General features: G+C 39.2%; 1 protein-coding gene across 17 annotated transcripts in view; it reads left to right on the top strand.

Annotated features, from left to right (window-relative positions):
- The window catches only part of hlk (hulk), a 167,353-nt gene that overhangs the window by 10,692 nt on the left and 133,550 nt on the right, over positions 1 to 23,111 (top strand). For all 17 annotated transcript variants that reach the window (XR_010951265.1, XM_067775487.1, XM_067775485.1 and 14 more), the window contains exon 3: positions 18,774 to 18,930. Coding sequence is in view for 16 of the 17 variants with exons in the window: in XM_067775487.1 (XP_067631588.1) it covers positions 18,774 to 18,930 (157 nt within the window). In the remaining variant the exon portion in view is untranslated. The remainder of the gene's footprint in view (positions 1 to 18,773; positions 18,931 to 23,111) is intronic.

Genomic DNA, 23,111 nt, shown 5'->3' with positions numbered 1-23,111 from the left:
CGAAATATGCTAGATGTTCATTTTCTTTATTTTAATTTCTCAAATACGCAAAGGTTGGAGAACACAATATACAATAATACAAAATTTCCCAAAGGCTGAATAGTGATTGGACACTATCAGGTTTCAGAATAATTAGAGAATTATGTTGGATAACAATTTCAGAACTAGATATATGTTTCTCAAAGGATGGAGAAATTTTTTTCCATGTGTGTTGGGTAAACATAATGCAGCTGCTGCCGTATCTCAAAATTATCTAGATAACAAAAAACCAATGTTACTTACTTACCTAATTGGCGCTTAACCGTCTAAACGGTTTTGGCCGTCCAACAAGGCGCGCCAGTCGCTCCTTCGATCCGCCAACCGGCGCCAATTGGTCACATCAAGGGAGTTTAAATCGTTTTCCACATGGTCCTTCCAACGGAGTGGAGGCCACCCTCTACCTCTGCTTCCATATGCGGGTTCCGATAGAAACACTTTCTTAGCCGGAGCATCATCTTTCATTCGCATAACATGGCCTAGCCAGCGCAGCCGCTGCGTTTTAATTCGCTGGACTATGTAGATGTCTGCTTATAGCTTATACAGCTCATCATTAAATCAATGTTGCCACACAAAAAACCTGTTCCAAAGGCGGTCTTAAATTGTGACTAAAAAACTGTCTTGCAGTTTAACTGGAAATTTAACCAGAGTTTAAGCAAACTTAGTTGAAGCTTAGCTTAACCAACAACATAATCCGGGCCTAAAAAAAGTTGCCACTTACCGGTCAGCTCGAACTTAAACTATCAATGATCAATCAATCAATCTTAATATATAAAAATCACGTGTCACACAATTGAGGCAATGGACTCCTAAACTACTGAACCGAGTTTGAATTTGTTTTGCACCCCGTATGTAGTTTGATCTAACTTGAAATATAGGATAGGTGACTGGGTGACTAGGGTCTCGATATATAGGCCAAAACGTGGACCCGGGTACCTCTAGAGTGTGTTTATAGAATATCGATATCAAATAAAAGCTGTTGATGAGTGCTTTAGTAGAGGGTAATTTTCATACCCCTGGGTGACTAGGGTCTCGAGATATAGGCCAAAACGTGGGCCCGGGTACCCCTAGAGTGTGTTTATAGAATATGGATATCAAATGAAAGCTGTTGATAAGTGCTTTAGTAGAGGGGAATTTTCATACCCCTGGGTGACTAGGGTCTCGAGATATAGGCCAAAACGTGGTCCCAAGTACCCCTAGAGTGTGTTTATAGAATATGGATATCAAATGAAAGCTGTTGATGAGTGCTTTAGTAGAAGGTAATTTTCATACCCCTGGGTGACTAGGGTCTCGAGATATAGGCCAAAACGTGGACCCACGTACCCCTAGAATGTGTTTATAGAATATGGGTACCCCTAGAGTGTGTTTATAGAATATGGATATCAAATGAAAGCTGTTGATGGGTGCTTTAGTAGAGCGTAATTTTCATACCCCTGGGTGACTCGGGTCTCGAGATATAGGCCAAAACGTGAACCCGGGTACCCCTAGAATGTGTGTATAGAATATGGATACCAAATGAAAGCTGTGGATGAATGCTTTAGCAGAGGGTAATTTTCATACCCCTGAGTGGCTAGGGTCTCGAGATATAAGCCAAAACGTGGACCCGCGTACCCCTAGAATGTGTTTATAGAATATGGGTACCCCTAGAATGTGTTTATAGAATGTGGATATCAAATGAAAGCTGTGGATGAGTGCTTTAGCAGAGGGTAATTTTCATACCCCTGGGTGACTAGGGTCTCGAGATATAGGCCAAAACTTGGACCCGAGTACCCCTAGAATGTGTTTGTAGAATGTGGATATCAAATGAAAGCTTTGGATGAGTGCTTTAGCAGAGGGTAATTTTCATACCCCTGGGTGACTAGGGTCTCGAGATATGGGCCAAAAGGTGGGCCAGTGAATGCCTAGACAGTGTTTATGCAATATGGATATGAAACGAAAGGTGTTGATGAGTGCTTTAGTACAGAGTAATATATTATCCAGAGACGGACTGAGACTGGGATTAGGACTAGGACTGGGACTGAGACTCGGAGTGGGACTGGGACTGGGACTGGAATAAAATACATACCACCTTCTGGGACAGGCAATAAGGGATGCAGAAGAATGAGAAGAAATTGAGAGAAGAGAAAAGAGAAAAGAGAGAAGGAGATTGAGAAAGAGATAGAATGAGACGAAGATGGAGATAGATGAAGCGAAAAAGAAAGAGCGAGGAGTGAATAAAAGGATTAGGAAAAAGTGAAGAGGGGGGAGGGCAGAGTCAGACGGAAACCGTTTATTAAAATGTATGCAGATTGGCCAAATTTAGGGCAGGACAACGTCTGTCGAGTCTTCTAGTCAATGATAAAATTTTCCCCAACTTTTTTCTCCACCCCGAGTCGAGTGTCGAAAGTAGTACTAGAGCTTTCATAAGCACTTATTTAAAATACTCGGTTCAAATTACTGATGCTAGTACCCATACTCAATACCAAGTATATTCGATCCAAGTGAGTGCTTCGAAGCTTTTACCAAATGTGAACCTACTTTGTATTATTTTAAATGAGATTGCATGCAAGCAGAATGAAAGTAAGGAAGTTAAAGTTCGGGCGAAATCGAAAATTTTATATCCAGATCCTCTCACACATATGTATATAAAAGATACTTTCAGGGCAGTTATCTCATGTGAACTTTGTCTACCCTATAAACACAAAATGTTTTTTTCGGACAGATTAACCTTAAAGTTTATTTGAGAAATCGGTCCTTACAGATAAACGTCACGAAAATTAAATGGTATGAAAGCCGAAACACCTGAAATACCAAGGACAATACTTCCGCCAAATTTCAATATGTTATATATCAGTTTTTATACCTTTCATGAAAATGAAATGGTATATTAAGTTTGTAACGAATCTTGTTACGGTCTGCTGTTATGGTCTATGGTTACGGTCCACTTGGGAGCGTTTTCGTGCGAACATACCTAGTGACTAGTGATGGGACCAAAAAGTTGCGATGCAAAAGTATCGAAACAAGAAAAAAAAGACCGGCGATCACTAGCGAAAAAATGCCATGAGTTTCCGGCCGCAAGTAAAACGAAGAAGAAGTGGAAAAATTTAGAAAAAGAAAAGCAAAAAGATAGCACGTTTTTCCGGCCGGGAAAAAGCAAGAGTTGGCTTTTCTTTTGCGTAGTTAATCGGAAAATTTTATAAACCAAAAAGGTTTATTGTAAAATTATTCATTTAAGGCTGTTATACAGACGAGAAGATTTGTGATTCGCTTCAGCCTAATTTTTGGCGGCCTTGCGATTATACAAAAGGATCGTATAACATCTATTGACACAATTTCAACAGCAAAGGCGTCACGCACAGCTCTTGCTCCAATAATATTATTGCTTACATCAACTGCACATCCACAACTATATTCAACTCATCGCAAAACACCCTCGTCGTGCTGTGCGCATATTCAAGCGAGTATTTTTGAAGGGCCAAAAGACTGCAACGAGGAATCGCAGGCCGATTCCTTAACCCAACTACTAAAAGATCAACCAGGTGAATGCCCAGAAACTAGGAAGAGTCGATAGCGCAAAGTACCGACGCAGTCCATTCCGACAAACCTCGTTTCTACTCGTCTATTTTGGGTGGCAATAAACCTTACAACGGTTGTGATGTGTTGACACAAGCTCCACGTATAGAATATCCAGTTGAAGTAGGTCGGCGTTTCACAGTCACACCTAGTGAGGAAAGTTCTAGTGATTCCGATTCCGATTCGGAAGGCACTAAACTAATTGGTGATGAGAACCCTTGTTATCCGAAGATAAACCCCTTTCTCTACGTTTACGAAGTACACTACCACCTTTGGAAAAGCGTCCGACACCACCTCCGCCTCCAGGGCTAGCAGTACGCTGCAGCGTAATACAACGAACGCCAAAATTAGCACAAAGTCATCCAGATCGTAAAGGTTAACACCAAGTTTTATTGCCACCAGGTTCACTCGATCACCTCGGACCAGAGCACAACAACCACCAACAGTACCACAACATCATGCGGACCGCCTTCCTTACTGCTTCCACCGAAAATGCGATTCCATAACAATCTCAAAATTGTAAATCCTTAAATAAAATAGAGAGACCCACCAATAAGTATACCGAATTGATCAGGATGAAGAGCTGAGTTGATTGCTAAGTAGTCCCTCAAATTTTGAGATATATTGATAAAATTTGGTTGATAAAATTTGGTGAGCGGGTATATTTAGGTCTGCGGTAAGACATTTGTCAGAACCGGCCGGATCGGATCACTGTAGCATATATCCCCCATACAACCGATTTTTCAGAAAAGAGGATTTTTGTCATATCTTTCTCAATTTATCAGATTGAAGCTACAAATTTCACCATACGCTTTCGTATATTGCACATATTGTTGTCTGAAAAAATGGATGATATCGGTCGTATATATAGCACATATCCCCCACAACCGATTTTTCGGATAAGAAACTTTTCGTAATTTCTGCCCCATTTTAACAACTTGGACCTTCACATTTCACCAAATGCTTACGTAGTTATATAGCATATTTTACAAAATTTTACTATATATGGATTAACTTTACCATTCGCCGAGTTTTACCACTTTTTCAGTATTTGTTAATACACTGTGAGTTTTTTAATTTTTTCGAAATTTTTTAAATATTAACGCCAAATATTTGTATATTCTTAATAACACAATACGTGAATTTTTGATATCTAATATATAAAATTCTTCTGTCACGGTGTTAGAGGCTTACCTCCTCCGAAACGGCTGAACCGATTCTCATGAAATTTTGTGAGCACATTGGGTAGGTCTGAGAATCGGCCAACGTCTACCTTTTTTTCGCTACGTGCCTAGAGTCTTGAGATCAAAACGTGGACCCGGGTACCCCTAGAATGTGTTTATACAATATGGATATCAAATGAAATCTGTTGATGAATGCTATAGTATAGGATAATTTTCATACAACTGGGAGGTTTAGGGTCTCCAGATATAGCCCAAAACGTGGACCCGGGTACCCTAGAATGTGTTTATACAATATGGATATCAAATGAAAGCTGTTGATGGGTGCTATAGTACAGGATAATTTTCATACAACTGGGAGGTTTAGGGTCTCGATATATAGCCCAAAACGTGGACTCGGGTACCCTAGAATATGTTTATACAATATGGATATCAAATGAAAGCTGTTGATGAGTGCTATAGTACATGATAATTTGCATACAACTGGGAGGCTAGAGTCTCGAGATATAGCCCAAAACGTGGACCCAGGTACCCCTAGAATGTGTTTATTCAATATGGATATCAAATGAAAGCTGTTGATGAGTGCTATAGTACATGATAATTTTCATACAACTGGGAGGCTAGATTCTCGATATATAGCCCAAACGTGGACCCAGATACACATAGAATATGTTTTTGTATTATGGGTATCAAATTGAAGCTGTTGATGTATGCTTTAGTACAGAGCAAGTTTTACACCGCTGGGTGACTACGGTCTTGGGATATAGGCCAAAACATGGACCCGGATACACCTAGAATGTGTTTTCATATTATGGGTATCAAATTGAAGCTGTTGATGTGTGCTATAATACAGAGTAAGTTTTACACCGCAGAGTGAAGGGTCTCGAGATATAGGCCAAAACATGGACCCGGATACCACTAGAATGTGTGTGTATTATGGATATCAAATGAAAGCTGTTGCTGAGAGCTCTAAAGTTCATTTTGGTATTCGATTTAGTCGCATCAACCTGGCAAAACTGATAAATATGCATGCGAAGCCGAAATAAAGACAAGAATTAATGATACCCACATACCTATTTACATACGTCCTATTCGATTTGCCTGAAATTTCGTATATAAACTTGCCTATATTAATATTTGCGATGCTTTTTTCCTGGAAGTATACCAGAGACGGACTGGGACTGGGATTAGGACAAGGACTGGGACTGAGACTGAGCCTCGGAGTGGGACTAGGACTGAGACTCGGAATGGGACTGGAACAAAATATTATACAATTTGTCGATATTTCGACTTCAGTCTTTTCGAAATTTTTTTATAATTTGATTTCGACTATTTTCAATAACTATGCATCGTAGACGATGCTGTAAAAACTGGATGAAGTAATCCAACAAAATTTAGCAGAAAAAAAAATAAATACTTGGCGCGATTTACCTCCGACAAAATTTGGGCAGAGCTTCTCTTCAAATTTGCGTCGTACTCCTTTAATTTTTCCTACAAATTGTCCGGACGGTTCTTACATATTTTACGCCGACTCCGAACGGCATCTGCATGGCATATGAGTTTTCCCTGAGAAGTCACTCCCGCGGGACTTCGGTGTAGGCAAATTAATTGCATTAAAACATTCCGTTTATTCCAGTCATGGCACTTGCTTAATGGTATCTACGTCAAAAAACTACGCCAATACCCAGCCTACAGTTTTTTGTCAAGATTTGACTATTCTCAATATAAATCAATGCCACACGGCAAAAAAAAAACAAGAGTATTTCTTTCGATACAGTAAAAGCTGACGTGGCTTATAACGAAACAGCTGACGCGCAGAGCTATTTTATAATAGTCAGCGGTGTAAGTTGACCACTATTTAAAAAATAAATGCTCATTAATACCACAAAACATTCCTATTATGGGTTTTCTTGTAATTTTCCTTGAATTGGTTGATAAATTTAAACCGAAAATTTAGTTATAAGCATTTCCGGCTGATTCATGAAAAAAACATGTACATAATTATCATACCAATAGACGCCATTAATTAACATAGTACATATGTTTGTATGTACATACGCACATTGGTCACATCAGCGTCGCTGACTGTCAGCTGCAGTTGATCGATGGCAGTTTTTATATTGAAATGGTTAAAAACTGTCATCTCTCAGATGTAAATCAGCAAGAGCAATCAGAAAGCTTGCCATGGCGACGACTACAAAACGCTGACAAATTCAGGGGCGCTTCTGTTGGCTCATCGCATTCCGCCATGCAAGTACTAATAATGTTGTAAACAAATACTACTTAAGAAATAAACAATATACTCATAATATGTACATAGGTATGTATGTGTAAATTTATAAATAGATATAAACACATCCATAAGAACCTATAAACATTATTTTCAAATGCATATAAATGTTTGTATTTAAATTTCATTAAACCAGAGGAAGAGATGGAGTGCAGGAAAAATATGAACTAAGTATTTGAAAGCTAGCGGTTTGCTCGAAGGTGTAAACAATATGTATATCATTTACGTGTATCACTTTCATATTAACTTAATTTAAATAATTAATAATTTGCGCGATTTTCCTCCGAGGAGATTAAGGCCGATCTTCTCTTCCAATTTGGCATCTACAAGGCAGAGAAGCTTTTCATGACAGAAATGCAATCGGAGTGTTTGTCTAAACTAATGGCGAATGGTCCATTGAACCCTCTGATCTGTGAATTTTCGAGTTTAAGTCGCCTCTTACGCCTAACGCGTAAGTATTCTTCCTTAACCCGCTGGATAGAGTTTTTGTATGGCTCTTAGAGCTTTTTGCCAATTCTGACTAGGCTGGTGGTGTTCCTGGCATTTTTCAGGTTCTAATCGAACGTCACACTCAGAGTTTTTGGGTGTAGGACAGTCGGTAGCGTAATGCCATCGATGTGGTTATCCAATAATGCCAACATTTGTCGCGTACACGTTGTAAATCAGATCGGCGAAAATTTGGTCAGTTACAATGCCAAATTTCACGAACTGAAAATACTGGAAAGACTAAGAAGATACTCGTTAATTTTACAGCAACATTCATCAATGCAAAGACCAGGACTGGTTGCCATTATCTTGCAATCAGCGGCGTAGGATACTCCTTCTGGTGCGGAATGCAGCTTCGATTTGTTTAAATTAAACAAAAGTGAGGATAGGACATCACCCTACGGCGCCACTTGTCTAATTTTTCGGGGCTTGATGTTACGTTTCTGAACTGGATGGATGCATTTCTTTGTCCTCTTGCGATCCGGTTGAAATTGTCGACATCGTGACGCTTGGTGATCTTTTTCCGATGATCACTATTATTTCTATTACACTTAGCAATAACTTTCGGCATGACTGTACGTATATTATTTTGCGTGTCACTTGCAACGTTTTTCGACTCACTGAATATTTCTAACTTTATTTCTCCTCTCAGTATTGGTGGTTTTTGGCAGAAAACAGGTTTTGAAAAAATTGTTACTTACCACGTTATTCGCGATTACCATTCATATACTGACCCTGACCCTGAGGTCTGGTTAACAGGTTGATCAAACTTTGATGACGGAAAAATGGGAGCTGCCATCTGTAGCCCGAACTTCAAGGAATCGATACCAATGAGAGCCTACCCCACTATTTTTTCATGCAGAAATGCATGCAATAGAAGTTTGTGGTAGAGAATGTCTACGAAAAGGCGTATCCTCCCTATGTCAGACAGTCAGGCCTGACAGCCTAACGTGTTGTGTAGTCTTACACAATTATTTTTAAAAATCCCAAATAATCTTGGAGCTCAAACAAAGTTTTGTTAGGATGGGTTCCCGGACATCAGGGACATGAAAGGTAGTAAACAGGCAAACTACCTATCCAAGCAGGGTGCCTTAGCAGCATTCTGTGGTCCAGATCCCTTCTGTGGACTAACAAAGCAGTTCAGGAAACACTGAATTGCATGCCCAAGGCAAAGGCAGGCGCTATTGTTTATACTTCCAGCAACGAGAGTATCAGCCAAACTAGCCAATCTAATCAGAGAAGACCTACGAGCTCTCACTGGACACTGGAGACTGAGATATCACCTAAGAGTGAGCTAAATCTATCCGATACACAAATCTGTTGCTTTTGTGCGTTGGGCGATGAAACACCGATTCATATTCCCTGCGAATGCGTCGCTCTGACAAGGCAAAGACCCTCCCATCTGGGTGGTGTGACTCTTAACCCTTTCGAGATATAGAGTAAAAAGCCTGAAGAGGTTGTTGAGTGTATTGAAAGCATCCACATACAGTAATAGGCTGAACAGTCAAGCACAATAGATAAAAATTAGTGGTCGGCAAAAATTAAAATGTAAGTGTATTAGTGAGAGCATGAGCATCCCAGCAGGAAATTAAAGTTAAAATTACAACATGCAGATGGTGCATGTATTAAAAACAGTTATACCAAAAAATTTTGGAAATTTCATTCTTGATTATTGAAATTTTTTTGATAATTTTAAATTTTCTCAAGTCCCTCAATTCATTAAGTTTTACTCGCTTCGAAGGGTAACCGATATTTTTAAATGCAAATGGACATGAAATTTGGTTTGTCAAAGCAGCTAAATACGGCAAATATCGCAAAAATAGTGGCGATGACTCGCTTAAAAAATCAAATTTCCGAAACTAATACATTTTCCGCACCCAGGGAAATACAAAATTTTTAATAAATATGTCACTGACCTAAAAAAAAACTAAAGACACATTCATGTAATTTTTTTACTATTTCGCCAAGCTTCCTAAAAGTTTCTATAGTAGTTGTTTGCAGTGCAGAAGTTCAATTTCTTTTTGGCTCAGAAATGAAAATTATTTCAACTTTTTTTAAAATAATTTAAAAAACTCAACTTAAAAAGTTTTTAAATATTACATACCCAAAAAGGTAAAAACCCAAACCTAAACATGTCTGGAAGATGAGCTTTATATGGAAAGGCCCTCATACCAGTTGCATTTCCCCATCGTAATATTTCTCACATGGAACCTTAACATTTATGCCATATCCCTCCGCAGTGTTTATTAGTTGCTGTCTCGCAAACGACTGACATGGAGAGTAACATGCCAACCTAATAAAACCGCACTGCGTTTTTTTAGCGCACAAACAACCCGCGTTTTTTGCCCGAACCCAAATAAGCATGCGTTGCGACAATGTAAAGCATGTGTGCAAACGTCAAAACTAAATGTCACGCAGAATAAAAATTGAAAATCGAGTTAGGTTTTCGCGCAGCAAATTCAATTGGGTTGCTCTCATACAAGTTGTATGTGCATGAGACATTTTTGACAGAAAATGACTTGCGTGCGTTTATATTAGGTTGGCTTGTAAGAGTATGTGTAAAGCAAGTCTGGCTCAATTGAGCCATGGCGCGCCGCTCTTATTTGGAATCCAATTCTATAAATAAAGTTTTGGTTGTAAAGATAGAGATTCGGGCTATTAGCGAGCTTTGGGCAATTTTGGTCGTAGTGATTTTGTTTAGATATATTTTATTAAAATAATTTGTTAAAAATAAACGATTGTGAGCACACAGAAAATCTATTTGTACTATGGCATTATTCCGAATATTTACACTGCATTACCGGCAGTTACTATTATATGCTAGATGGCAGCGCAATTGATTGATAAACAGCTGATAAGAGACTTTTATATTGGTTGCGCAAGATGCGCACGGGTCGGCTCGTCATACTTATTTCGGCTCTGATTTTTTTGTTCGACTGCATAGCCAATTTGAAGATACATAAGCCTTTGAGAACAGAGCTGTTGGCAACTATATTCTCATATTCAAAACAAACTACATACGAAATATGGCAATTTCATATTTTGAAAATTCCGACGAGGTATTGTGAATGTGAATTAGCTTGAAATTTAATCAGTAGCCAAAAATTCAGTCACCCCATTTAATAATGAAAAGCGTCTAAATGCCAAAAGTGCATAAATAGTGTGGGTGCAACCACAAAGTGACTTGTGGGCTATTGACACAGATACTCATATAAATAAATAAATATATATTTTTGTGTAATTATGTATATATAAAACTGACGTTGACTGAACGAAGCGTGCAGCGTTGTGCATAAATTTTTATGAATTAATTCAACAAATTTTTGGCAGTTTTGTGATCATTAATAATTTACCTTTTGCATCGGAAATGATTTCAGCTTTTTGTAATTCATTCAAGTTTTTATTTTGTATATCATATAAATACTTAAATGTAAAAGTGCAAACGTACATAAACACGTATGTATGTATGTATTTAGCTTATTAGTTACATTAAGTTGTTTGGGTCTGTAATACAAAAAGTGATGGTACTCACCAGTGGCGTAACTATACCATCTGGGGTCTGTGGCAAATTCTTTTGATGATCGTCAAGTTGCACTCAATTTAATTTTAACAAACTTCGAGATTTTCAGCGTACTCAATTGTACATTGTATATGTACCACCAGTGCACGGACTTTTAAAAAGAGAATGTTGGTAGACGAAAAACGAAAATAGTGGTAGAAGTTGGTAGATTTTTTCTTTGAAGAAAACAATAGCTACAGTTTATATTTGTACAAAACAATTCATAACTTATTGTATAACAAATAAAGCACATTTCGTGGAAATAACACGTTTTAAAAACATGTAAACAAAACAAAAAAATACATGTAAGTTTGTATATACATAGTAGAGGTTTACGCCGATTACTTTATTGGCGGCGGCGGCGTGGGCGGCGCGCCGGCGTACGCCGGTGTTCTTACTTTAAAAAGCTTGATTTCTCTATTTAAAAATATAGTATTTAGGAAACGTTTTGTTTGTATGTATTGAAGGAAATCAACGTGTTGGCCATTACGGAAAGATCCGGGGTTTTTGCCTCAAGATCTCGCAGACCGTTCAGAAATTTTCAGGAGTAGCTCCTTACGAAGAGATTGTGCCTCGTTCACTTACTCCAGAGAGGCTTCGAACCTAACCCCGGTCTTTGGAATTGTTACTGCTGCGTCTGCTGAAAAGAAATAGAGATACATAAAATAGCCATACTTTTGTCTGCATATCCCTTGCAAAGCGTAGTTTCACCTAGGGTTAACTCTCAATAATCGTCGCGAACACAATTTCTTTAAATCATTTGTGGCTCCTTGGCGGTCACGCACAAAGGCGACTTACGGTTGCTATTAATGGTCTATTAATACTCATGACTCTCGTGGCATAGTTTTTTCGGCTGTTTTCAAGAGCTACAATTCCCGATGTGCCAACAGTAGCAATCCCGACCACCAGTCGCTACCACGCCTCCTGACCCTCACACCATATGCCAGCACAGAAGCTATTAGACTGCGACTTCGAACTCATACCTTCGTCGACGTCATTTTCCTAGAAGCTCTAGGTGTAGCTCCGAAGACTTTCCAACGGATGCTTTTGTCGCGCTATGCTGCCGAGCTACACCAGAGAAACACCTTGAAACGTTGGGGAGTGACTATTCGGCCAAGGATGCCGTCATTGCGTAATGGGTGAAAATCGTATAATCCTCGGCGCATCTACCTAATTAAAATTTTATAAGGACCCTGGATAAAATTTTTAAAATGTAGACCAAAGTTTGCAAGCGTTTGTGTTCACATCATTGATTTGAATAGTCTTCGTTAAATCAAAACGATATTTTAGAATGAAAGTCGACCGATTTTAAGTTGAAAGATGTTTACTGCTGTTTTCCGGCCTTATGATATAAGAGCTCATTATGGGTGACCGCGTAGCTTCAATTTTCAGACTATTTCGACTGTCCACTACGTTAGGGTAGTAGCACACACGGTCATTATTTCGACTGTCTTGGGAAAGCTTTTGCTTCACCACCTGTTGTTGTTGTTGTTGTAGCGATAAGGTTGCTCCCTGAAGGCTTTGGGAAGTGTTATCGATGTAATGGTCCTTTACCAGATACAGATTCGGTACGCTCCGGTACCACAGCACCATTAAGGTTCTAGCCCGACCATTTCGGGAACGATTTATGTGGCCACATTAAACCTTCAGGCCATTCCCTCCCTCCCCACCCCCAAGTTCCATGAGGAGCTTGGGGTCGCCAGAGCCTCGTCTGTTATTGAAGCAGGATTCGCCACAGATAGGTGCGGTTGACAATTGGGTTTGGAGAAGCTATATATTGCGCTGGCAACCTGAAGGGTTGCGCTACACAGCCCCTTGAATCTGGTATATTAGTCGCCTCTTACGACAGGCATACCTACCGCGGGAATATTCTGACCCCCTAGCCCGCTGGGGTACTGCTTCACCACTTTGAGTGTTCTTGCGAAGGACAAAGCCTCACCTGGTAAATACATAAATCGTTAGCTTAATGTGAAAATGTGCTAAGTCCACTTTTTTTTTGAAAAATTGTATTTTAATGCAGTGCAAGAAATAAAATTATTTTTTATTATTAATAAATCAGCAAGGTATCTAATACACGACGATTTTTCTATTTCGTCTCTGAAAGTGGGTCGAAAACTGAGAATTTATCTGGTAAATGATCCACATATGTATTTTTTATATATCTCAACAAATTCTAGAGATTTTTTTTAATAGTTCAGTGTCATTTAAACCTTTAAAATGGGAAGGCTGCAAACACTGAATTTTAAACAATTTCATTCATTAAGAATGAAACGCGATTTCAGTTGGTTTATAATGATGTCAAATACTCGAAAAAATATGTTCAGTTTGAACAAACTTTCCGGATCTTGGAGATGCTCACCTTCGCAAAAGCTCAGCAAGAGTGCGTTTTACCATCCTGTGGCGAGTTTTAGAAAATTCAGGGGTAATGGACCATTTTTCCGCTACACTATTCGCTTCTATTTCTAAATTTTCAAATTCATGTCGATACCTTTCTAATTCTTCTAGAAAAATTTTCAAACGTTTCAAGGCATTTGAAAGATCGGTGGCTTTAGACTGAAGTGCTTTAGAGGATACATCGTTAGTGAGTGACACAGCTTTATTGCTTTCATCTGATTTGCAATTTAATAGAATGTTTTCGTTAGCGCATTTTATACTTCAACAAGCCGAACTTTTAAAGCAAAAACGACGTCATAACGTCCTGCCCATCTTGTAGGGTTAATGTTTTTGAAATTGAAGACGCACTTTCTTTATTAGATATAAAACCATGGTTCAACTATATGGTTGGCTCATCTCTACAGCAACAACATACCTTTGTTCAGATTGTCAAAATCTGAGTGTTGGTGTAAGGCGAACGAAATGGCGAGAAACCATAAAACTTTGCAATTCTTGTGTGTTGTGGAAAAATAATGTGCTAAATTAGATGCACTTACTAAAAAATAACTTAAAGTGATATTAAAAAATTTTTTTTTACAAAAAATTTACCACCTCGACAGTAAATAATTGTTAATGTGTTGGTTACATTTTGCGTTTGCTCCTTTTGACAATCCCTATACCAGTGAAATGAAAAAAATAAAACCAGCTGATGAGATGAGCAAACCATATACATAATTGCGCCATGATATAAAATTGATAAAATATTCCATCTTTTGATATTATGCCCAAAAAAATTATAATTGTTGAATTATTTCAAAAAAATTGTGCATATCTAAAAATGAAACAACATCTTTTTGTTTAGTTTGGTTGAAATGCTTAACGATTAACTTGAAATTGTATTATGGTCGTTAGTTGTCTCACTTTGGGTTTTAAGCAGAACTTATAAAAATATACATTTCAAATAAAATATGAGTATTTGAGTACAATGTAAAACAAGTAAGGAAGACTAAGTTCGGGTTTAACCGAACATTACTTACTCAGCTGAGAGCTTTGGAGACAAAATAAGGGAAATCACCATTTAGCAAAATGAACCTAGTGTAACCCTGGAATGTGTTTGTATGATGTGGGTTTCAAATGGAAGGTATTAAAGAGTATTTTAAAAGGGAGTGAGCCATAGTTCTATAGGTGGACGTGATTTCAGCATATCGCCATAAAGGTGGACCAGGGGTGACTCTAGAATGTGTGTTGTACGATATGGGTATCAAATTAAAGGTATTAATGAGGGTTTTAAAACGGAGTAGCCCTTAGTTGTATATGTGAAGGCGTTTTCGAGATATCGATCAAAATGTGGACCAGGGTAACCCAGAACATCTTCTGTTAGGTACCGCTAAGTTATTTATTTATGTCATACCACGAAAAGTATTCCTGCCAAGATTTCAAGGGCTTTTGATTTCGCCCTGCAGAACTTTTTCATTTTCTTCTACTTAATGTGGTAGGTGTCACACCCATTTTACAAAGTTTTTTCTAAAGTTATATTTTGCGTCAATAAACCAATCCAATTAGCATTTTTCATCTCTTTTTTCATATTTGGTATAGAATTATGGCATTTTTTTCATTTTTCGTAATTTTCGATATCGGAATAGTGGGCGTGGTCATAGTCGGATTTCGGCCATATTTCATACCAAGATAAACTGAGTTCAGATAAGTAAGTGAACTAAGTTTAGTTAAGATATATAGATTTTTGATCAAGTTATCGTGTTAACGGCCGAGCGGAAGGACAGCTGGTCGACTGTGTATAAAAACTGGGCGTGGCTTCAACCGATTTCGCCCATTTTCACAGAAAACAGTTATCGTCATAGAATCTATGCACCTACCAAATTTCACAAGGATTGGTAAATTTTTGTTCGACTTATGGCATTAAAAGTATTCTAAACGAATTAAGTGAAAAAGGGCGGAGCCACGCCCATTTTGAAACTTTCTTTTATTTTTGTTGAATTTTATTGCACCATATCATTACTGGAGTTGAATGTTGGCATAATTTACTTATATACTGTAAAGATTTTAAATTTTTTGTTAAAATTTGACTTAAAAAATTTTTTTTTTTAAAGTGTGCGTGTTTGTCATCCGATTTTGCAAATTTTTATTAAGCTCACATATAGTAATAGTAACGTTCCTGCCAAATTTCATCATGATATCTTCAACGACTGCGAAATTACAGCTTGCAAAACTTTTAAATTACCTTCTTTTAAAAGTGGGCGGTGCCACGCCCATTATCCAAAATTTTACTAATTTTCTATTTTGCGTCATAAGGTCAACGTACGTACCAAGTTTCATCGCTTTATCCGTCTTTGGTAATGAATTATCGCACTTTTTCGGTTTTTCAAAATTTTCGATATCGAAAAAGTGGGCGTGGTTGTAGTCCGATTTCGTTAATTTTAAATAGCAATTTGAGATGAGCGCCCAGGAACCTACATACCAAATTTCATCAAGATACCTCAAAATTTACTCAAGTTATCGTGTTTACAGACGGACGGACAGACGGACGGAGGGACATGGATAAATGAATTTCTTTTTTCACCCAGATCATTTTGATATATAGAAGTCTATATCTATTTCGATTAGTTTATGCCGTTACGGATTACCGTTATGCGAACAAAGTTAATATACTCTGTGAGCTCTGCTCAGCTGAGTATAAAAATATTTCTGAGCTTGCCGCCTCTTTGCCTGGGGCCCACTTGGGCCGGGGGCCCGTGGCATTTTGCCAGCCCTTCCACCCTATTGTTACGCCACTGGTACTCACATACTAAATATACTCGCTTATGGCAAATGAACAACTAAATAATATTATTCTAGCTTAATAAAAATAGCATTGTGGGGTATAGGCTATTTCTGGGCATCAAGAGTCGTCATTTCAATGTATCATCATTCGTTTTAAGTAACTACTAAAGAAATTTGAATGCAACAAGATCTGATTAAATTATCTGAAAGCGCAATCTCTGGGTACCTACAACAATCTCTGAGATTTAAGACATGAAATGTTGTTCTTTTTAATTTGCAAAATTTTATATTTGCTCTTTCTGTTTACAAAAAAAAAATATTTTTTTTAATTGAGTCACTGCACACTCACTGAATAATTATCTGCATACAAGTAGATATTAACTTAATTATGGTGCAATAGGGATTTTGTTCGAAAACTATAATTGAAACAATCAGAATAAAAAGGCTTACCTAAATTGTGAAAAGCCAAGGCTAGGTTGAACTAACCGGTCCATGAGGATCTCAAATAGACTGAATAAGTCCAACGTGTTACCTTTGTTATAAAATAACTCCGTCCCTTTGACAAATACAAAAAGGTTTCTAGAACCCATGCCACTTGCTGCTTCCATATCATATCTGACAACAGTATTACTCATAATAGCTGGAGTCTTAGCTGGATAAGCGCAGGACAAAGCACAAAACCTGCTCTATTGTTTCCTTCTGGGGCATCCTACATCTTGTATCACTGACCAAGCCTATTCGAGAACCATGTGACGCCCGAAGGCAGTGTGCAGTCAGAATACCCGTCATGAGTCTCCTCATGATAGGATTAACTTTTGTAAGTCCAAGGTTTTAATACCTACACATGATCTTGGACACTTACCAGCCCCGAGCATGAGTCCACACATTGCCTGTTACGTCGTTCATGTGTAATTCTGGCCTTCTCTCAATCTTACCCAATCTAATTGCGACGTCTACAAAACAAGCTTCGAGTGATGCGCCATTTTTAGCTAGCTCATCCACTTTTCATTTCCATCTATTCCCATATGCCGTGGGACCCAATATAGATGTATGCTTCTCTCTATCTCGATTCTTTCCACGGATTTCTTTCATTCTAATACACTTTTAGATGTTGTGCGGTGCGCGATTATTGCCTTAATTGCTGGTTGGTTGTCAATATATAAAAGTTGACGCGGCTGCAGTTTAAGCTATTTTCTTCCAGTGTTTCTTCGGCTACTACTTCCGCCTGAAAAACACTACAGTGATCTGGCAGCTTACAGGATCTGTTTATTTATGGACCAGCGCCGTGTACCGCAGACCCTACTCCTTCCATTACTTTGGAACCATCGGTGTACACATGTATCACCGCATCTGCCGTTTGGGTCATTTGCGCCAACCATCCACCTCTATTGTGCCTCTAAGAGTCCCTTCGAAGCGCAGATACGGAATCAGGTAGTCTGTTCGTCTTGTAACTGAAGACGTTATACTACTATGGTCATATGGTCTGCGCTCAAGCTGCCCGAGGCACTGAGCCTCGTTACAGTTGTTAACGCTATAGCGATAGACCCCACGTGCACCCCAACACTATATTTCTTGCATAAGGTGCCGTCAAGGTTTTTTTCACTCTCTCCTTCAATTTGAGCTTCCACGACAACTCACTGTATAGAATGGTTCCTAGATAGGACTGTGTACTTTGTTGACGCTCAAACCAATATTAGTTGGCCTGGTATGTATATGTATGTAGAAAAAAAAATCGAAAAAGTGAAAGGGGGAAGATACGGAGGCGAGAGAAGGATCAAAAGGAGGAGGGAAAGGCAGAAGCTGTACTTGCGTTGGTTTCATTTAGTTTCGTAGTGGTTTATAAAAATTAAGTTCATGAAATCGGCCGGTTAGGTGAAGCCGGTATTATATATTTGATGTATAGACTTCATATATGAGGAAATTTAGTTAAGAGACGTAGAAGGGTGGGAATGGGCGAGGGAGTAGAACTGTGAGTGAGGTGGAACTAGGAATGGAACAGGGACCAGGAATGCGAGTGAAAGTAGGAGTGGGGTGGAAATGGGTGTGGGCTTAGGGGTGGTATCGAAAGTGGGAGAGGGGAAAGGTAGTCGGAGTGGGAAAGGCCGAGGCAGTAGAACTGGGAGTGAGGTGGGACTAAGAATGGAATTGGGACTAGAAATGAGAGTGAAAGTATGAGCATGTGTGAGGGTGCAAGTGGCAGTAGGGGTGGTATCGAGAGTGGAAATGGGTTAGGGATTGGGAGGAAGATAAAAGGAATAATGAATGGACAAGAATAAGAAGAAAAATGTAAGACAAAGTTGAAGACAACGGGATGGCGCGAAGAACGGAAGCGAAGCTCGCTTTTCAAATGTGGGCAAACCTATTTTCTGGTGGAACAAATTCTGTCAAGTACTCTACTTGTTAAATTAAAAACATTAAAAATAAAGATGGATAGTTAATAACAAATAATTTTTCAAAATTACTTAACAGAAAATCGTTAAAAGCTGCTGTTATTAAAACCTACTGTTTTTCTTTTCAGACGCGCGAAGCTGTCTCACCTGTGATAAAGTATTAGCTGAACTAGAAAAAATCGACGATGACACCGATTCATTTGGTGTTGATTTCGTTAAGATTAACGACAAACGACTAGCAAAACAATACGGAATCAAAAATTTCCCAGCACTCACGTACTTTAGGTAATTGAAGGATATTTTTTAATTTAGTCACGTATTTAAATTAAGTTCAATGCACAAAATTGCGATCTTTTAAAAATTGTGATTATTAATCACATTGAGCTGCTCTTGAGTATACAATTAATAAAGAAATTTATCTGCTTCTTCTAGTTAAGTATTAGTGATTCATTATTTTCAGAAACATGTCTAATAAATATTTTTTTTAATTTATTGTTTAATTTGCTATTATTGATCTCACGATTTTAACTGTTTTACTGAATTAGTTATTAGTTGCAATTTTACTTTTTAATTTATTTACATGATTAATGTAACTTCATAATTGGTTATTTGTAGTTATGCTAGTTTTTAATTTGAACTCTTTAACTTATTTAATCAGTGGATAATTCTAACATTACATGAATGTTAGGGCATCATTCTGTATTGCGAACGAATTTTCTTTTAGCCATTTTGTCTAGCACTCTCTATTCTCAATCAATTTCGTTCGGCCTTCAATTTTTTTTTTCGTTATGTCGAAGGCGAAAGCGAAAAACGTTGTAAGCGCCAATTTCTGATCGCAATGACTACTTGCAGATAACCAGTACCAGTGCAGTATTGCCCTCCTTCTTTGAGGAAATATCAATTTAGGCAGTATCATATTGTAGCGAATTTCGGAGAATTCCGCTTATTTCAAATCTTCTACTAACGTTCGTATCGCTAAATTGTCGACTAAATAACTCCAATATGCAATAATGCAAATTGGTCTTTATTAGACAACTTTGAAAGTACTTCACAATAACACGTATACTTCTCAACCAATAGCGTGCTTAAATCAAACTGATTGCTGCTTACTCAGCTTTCGCTCTTTTATACTCTCTGCTGTCTCGTTCGCATACTTCTAGGCGTTTCTTCTTCTAGAATTTACTACCTAGTTACCAGCTACTTTGCAAATGCACACCACAATGCGTGGGGAGAAGGCGATACGAACGAGAGAGGCGAATCTTTATTTTGTTATATCCTGCAAACCAATTTGCAGATAGCCAACAGGGGAAATGTCCCTACATACATTGGTCCAACATCCAGCAATGTTTTGGATATTACACTGAGCTCCGAACGTGATATATCAAGGTATGATTGGATGGTTCTTGATAGACCATCCTTCTCCGACCATGCGTATAACAGCTTCAGCATCCCCCTAAAGAGGGTAGAGAAGGGAGGAACCTTTAGAAACCCTAGGTCAACAAACTGGACTAAATTCGAGAAACAGGTAGAAAAAAAAACTGGGACAACCCAAAGAGGTTGCCAATGTGTAAGAACTGGAGGAGTCTAATGAATTTCTAACAAGGACGCTTATGGCTGCGTATAACAAAGCTTGCCCTATAAGAAGATTCAGAGGAAAAGCAAAGCCGCCATGGTGGAACAATGAGCTGAGCCTTCTAAGAAGACAGGTAAAAGAAATGTTTAAATGTTTAAATATGTAAATGTTTTTCAAAGACCGTGGAAAGTGAAGCGGGTCGGGACGAGTACAGGGATCTACTGAGGATCTACAAGCGTGAAATTTCTAGGGCGAAGAGAATCTCATAGAAAATTTTCTGTACGGACATAGAGTGCTCCAGCGAAACAGCACGGTTGAGAAAAGTCCTAGCAAGGGGAAATATAGTCCAGGGACTAATAAAGAAAGAGAACGGGGAATGGTCACGTAATAGTGAGGAGTCACTTGAGGTTCTTCTCGATACACATTTCCCATCGGGAGATGGTTTAGAAGAGGCAGCAGACAGCACTCACACTTCGATCACGGAGCGGGTAGTGCCAGGCTTGGTGACCGATACCAAGATCGAGTGGGCAATGAAGGCGTTTTCTAAGTTTAAATCGCGGGGACCAGATGCTATATTCCCGGCCATGCTACAAGTTTCAAGTAGGGCGGTCGTGGAATGGCTTAAAATAATAGTCGATGGGTGCATAAGACTGAATCATGTACCGCACTCTTGGATATCTGCTCGTGTAGCTTTCCTACCAGGCGGGAAAGACCGGTCACGTGTATCCCAAAGATTATAGGCCCATTAGCTTAACATCATTTCTGCTCAAAACCTTTGTGCGGCTGATAGATGTGTACATAAAGTCCAACGTGGATGAAAAGCTGCTCTCCAAAACACAACATGCGTACACCAAATGCAAGTCGGTACCGCATTGCATAGGGTGGTAATAACCGTAGGGAAAGCCCTGGAATATAAGGAATATGCTCTAGCAGTCTTCTTAGACATTGCCGGGGCTTTCAATAATGTCTCTAAATGGGCAATTGTGGATGGTTTTAATTACATTAAAGTACATCCAGCCTTAATCAGACGGATCGGCTGCATGTTAAATTGCAGGAAGATTACATCACAATGGGGATTGTATGAGGCCTCGAAATCAGTTGTCAGGGGAACGCCGCAGGGAGGGGTGATATCACCTCTGCTGTGGACGCTGGTCATGAACCAACTGCTCAGGCGATTTGATGAGGGACCCGCAAAACTTACGACTTACGCGGATGACGTTGCAATTATCATAAGTGGAAAGTGCCTTTCAACGATTAGCTCTTTGATGGATCGGGCGCTTAGGGATATTCGTACCTGGGTATCAAATGTCGGAGAACCTTGCACAAAGTATCTAGGAATCATCCTAGACAGTAAGCTGTCATGGAAGCTCAACGTGGAGCGAAAGTGTGAAGAAGGATTCAACGGCACTTTATCCATGTAAACGAATGCTGGCGTGTACGTGGGGCTTATCGCTCTCTCTTTCTCATTGGGGTTTTACAGCGATTGTAAGCCCTATCCTATACTATGGAGTTTTTGTTTGGTGGAAAGCCACACAAAAAGCAACCTACTTCAAAAAATTAGAGGGGGTATGCAGACTATCAATGCTTAGTATTACGGGAGCCCTGAAAACAACCCCGACAGCTGCACTGCATGCCATTCTGCACATTCCACCTGTAGACCTGGTAGCAAAGAACATACGTTAACAACTGGAACCAGGTGCCTCGGGGCAGCTTGAGCGCCGACCATACGGCCATAGTAGTATAGCGTCATCAATAACAAGACGAACAGACCACCTGATTCCCTATCTGCGCTTCGAGGGCTATCTTAAGGCCACAATAGAGGTGAACTGTTGGCGCAAGGGTGCTGAAATGGCGGACGAGGCGAAACACGTGTACACAGATGGTTCCAAAGTAGTGGAAGGAGTAGGGTCTGTGGTAATAAACAGATCCTACAGGCTGCCGGATTACTGTAGCGTTTCCAATCGGAAATAGTAGCCGTAACCAAAGCAGTAGAAACCCTGGAAGAAAATAACCCAAGCTGCAATCGTGTTAACTTTTATATTGACAGTCAAGCAGCCATTAAGGCAATAATCTCGCATAGGACAGCATCTAAATGCTTGTTATAGTGTAAGTAGTCCCTGGAGGGAATCGGTACAGGGAGAAGTATACATCTATATTGGGTCCCAGGGCATATGGGAATAGATGGGAATGAAAAAGCGGATGAACTGCCTAAAAAGGGCGCATCCCTTGAAGCTTGCTCCGTAGACGTCCCAATTAGACTGGGCGAAATTAAACGAAGGCGAGAGGTGCACATGATCGACCAAGCAGGAAAGGCGTGGGTTCAAGCGCGGGGCTGTAAAGTCTCGAAGATTATGTGCAGGTCTTACAACCTTAGACTAATAAAGTTGCTTCTATCATTAAAAAGAGAGGACTGTATACTCATGACGGGTATTCTGACTGGACACTGCCCTCTGGCGTCACATGCCTTTAAATTAGGCTTGGTCAGTGATAGCAGATGTAGGAAGTACGGGCTGGAGGAGGAAACGATCGAGCACGTTCTGTGCTCTTGCCCTGTGCTTGCCAGGCTAAGACTCCAGCTATTAGGAGTGATACAGCTGTCAGATCTAGAAGCAGCAAGTGGCTTAAATCCTATGAAGCTTCTAGTATTTGCCAAGAGGACGGAGTTCTTTTATAACATAGGTCCTGGTTTTTGATAGAGGTTTTCAGTTTGGTCGTTAAAACAAACTCTGGTAACACTACGGACTTATTCTAACTAACTTACTAGCTATAAACTACAGATGCACGTTTATAGCCTCTCGCGTAACCATATGCGTGTGTATATATGAGAACTACTTTGCTGATGATTGCATACTTTTGTGAGTATCTCTCCGCTGCTTGTACGTACATATGTGTA

Source organism: Eurosta solidaginis, chromosome 3, assembly GCF_040869045.1.
Source record: "Eurosta solidaginis isolate ZX-2024a chromosome 3, ASM4086904v1, whole genome shotgun sequence".
Taxonomy (NCBI): domain Eukaryota; kingdom Metazoa; phylum Arthropoda; class Insecta; order Diptera; family Tephritidae; genus Eurosta; species Eurosta solidaginis.
Note: the sequence above shows the minus strand (reverse complement) of the source record. Positions and strands in the feature narration are given on the sequence as shown.